Below are 2500 nucleotides of genomic sequence, written 5' to 3' on the forward strand. Positions count from 1 at the left end.
ACACACCCTGATTTATATACAGGCACACACACAGACAACAGACATTTCCAGATGTAAACACACACACACACAAACAGACAGACAGGTCCAGATGTAAACACACACACACACAAACAGACAGACAGGTCCAGATGTAAACACACACACACACACAAACAGACAGACAGGTCCAGATGTAAACACACACACACACAAACAGACAGACAGGTCCAGATGTAAACACACACACACACACAAACAGACAGACAGGTCCAGATGTAAACACACACACACAAACAAACAGACAGACAGGTCCAGATGTAAACACACACACACACACAAACAGACAGACAGGTCCAGATGTAAACACACACACACACACAAACAGACAGACAGGTCCAGATGTAAACACACACACACACACAAACAGACAGACAGGTCCAGATGTAAACACAGACATTCCCTCCACTTTCCCTCCCGCCTTTCTCCCTCTCTCTTTCTATCTCTACCCATCTCTCTATCTCCTTCTCTCTCTCTCTCTCTCTCTCTCCCCCCAATCTCTCTATCTCCCTCCCTCTCTCTTTCTCCCAATCTCATTGTTGGTTGGAGGTTGTAATATTGTGCTTTAATGGTGTAATTGACCGATCGCCAGGGCTCGCCCCCTTAGTTACTGTTGCTACGTCCGACACAATTCCCGGAACTGTCAAGCCAAAAGCCATGGCGAGTACGGGGACAAGCGCTATAGCTGTCAGTGTGAGTGATGATTTTTGGAGTAATACCTCCACGATATCCTCCAGATCAAGGCAAAAGGGACTGCAATATGCAGTGGAAGGATGTATCCAAAATATTAAGATCAACAACGAAGTGGACACAACAATAATCGAAGCAAACGCATACAGGTCTCAATAAAAAAAATGAGAAGCCCCACGACCTCTTCATTAAATGCAACCAGCACAGCCTTGTAGACTAGTCATGTTATTTCACCACTGGGTAAGATCTGTATATAATATTTCAAGCTAGCTAATAACCTACAACGATTATTTATTCTTATTATTTATTCCGTCGCTGGCGAGAGACTCTGGAGGTATCTATCTATCTAGCTAGCTAGGATGGTGACAATCTAGAGAACAGTACAGTAATGTACCAGTGTGGATCAAGATAGCTGCTAGTAACGTTATTGTTCAAGGGATGTGTGTGCATGTTGCTGAAAGTTTTTCACAGTCACTGTAGTGATAACTTGCTTGTAAAATGATGATCCTGATGTAATGCTATGGCTTTGTATCAGATCGCCAGGTTATTGCTCTCAGGTTGTGCCTTATGCATACCTTGGGATACTTAGGAGTAGGTTGCCCATTCACAAAATGCTATAAAGATTAAAATTAAAAAAACTTCATAATGGCCTTTTGTTCAACATTGATACAGTATGTTAAGCTCGAGCTAGTCTCTCCAACTTAAGTGTTAATGTTAAAATCAAAATGTTAATGTTACCGTCTGTAAAATTGCACGCTGAGTTATCCTAGCTAGCGATGTTAATGTTACGTCTGTAAAGTTGCACGCTGAGCTATCCTAGCTAGCGATAGCAAACGCCAGCAGCATAAATACAAAGTGTTAGATAAAACTTCTGTTCAATGTTGTATCAAGCATAAATACAAAGTGTTCGTTAAAAGTTCTGTTCAATGCTGCCGTTTGCTATCGCTAGCTAGGATAGATCAGCGTGCAATTTTACAGACCGTAACGTTAACATTTTGACAGTAACATTAACATTTTGATTTTAACATTAATACTTTAGTTGGAGAAACTAGTTATGTACGTGTAGTGGTAATAATACAAGTTGTCATGAACCATAACTGTTTGGGGATGTTCTCTCAACTAGATAGTTAGTTATCATACCTAGCGATAGCGTAGTTCGCTAGATAGATAGCTATCTGCAAGCAGCTTCATATACTTTGGAGCAGACATATGTGTGTTTTTCGGTATATTGAGTTGGGAGTGGGGTCTCCCACACTGTTTAATCCACCGCCGGCACCTTTCCTCCTGTGTTTTGGGCTTTGGAAATGCAGGGGGAAAACGATGCATCCCTCTAATCTCTGTATCAGAGCTACAAGTCCCGTAGGCACACCGTTTCACCATGCTGCTCAGACCTCAAAGTTGTCGGACCTTCTTCTCTTAGTAGCGGTTGCTAAGGTATGATTGGACGAGGGCCGTTCTAGGGAGGAGTTTCGCGATCGGTCAATTGTGTGATGAAGTTTGTCAATGGTTTTATAAAGGAGCGTTAAACCTCTCTCTCTTTCTCTCCCTCTCTCTCTCTCTCTCTCATGTTCTCTCTGTGTTCCCTCTGGCCACACTGCAAAGCTAATTTTAACTTTTGCCAACTTTGAGATCTGCTGTTCAACACCTCATAAGGTTACTCGTGTGTGTGTGTGTGTGTGTGTGTGTGTGTGTCTACGGGGGTGTACTCATCTGAGAAACCCTCAGAAGCACTAATTTTGTCTCTCTGTGCCTGCAGTAACGGGGTTTCCCT

The 2500-nt window shown here is 42.6% G+C and overlaps 1 protein-coding gene across 1 annotated transcript in view; it reads left to right on the top strand.

The window, feature by feature from the left end:
- Positions 1–2500, top strand: part of rbfox3a (RNA binding fox-1 homolog 3a) — a 58217-nt gene that overhangs the window by 29013 nt on the left and 26704 nt on the right. The window contains exon 7 of the mRNA XM_031566088.2: positions 2486–2500. This exon is cut by the window's right edge and continues 118 nt beyond it. Coding sequence (XP_031421948.1) covers positions 2486–2500 — 15 coding nt within the window. The remainder of the gene's footprint in view (positions 1–2485) is intronic.

Source organism: Clupea harengus, chromosome 1 (assembly GCF_900700415.2).
Source record: "Clupea harengus chromosome 1, Ch_v2.0.2, whole genome shotgun sequence".
In the NCBI taxonomy this organism is placed as follows: Eukaryota; Metazoa; Chordata; class Actinopteri; order Clupeiformes; family Clupeidae; genus Clupea; species Clupea harengus.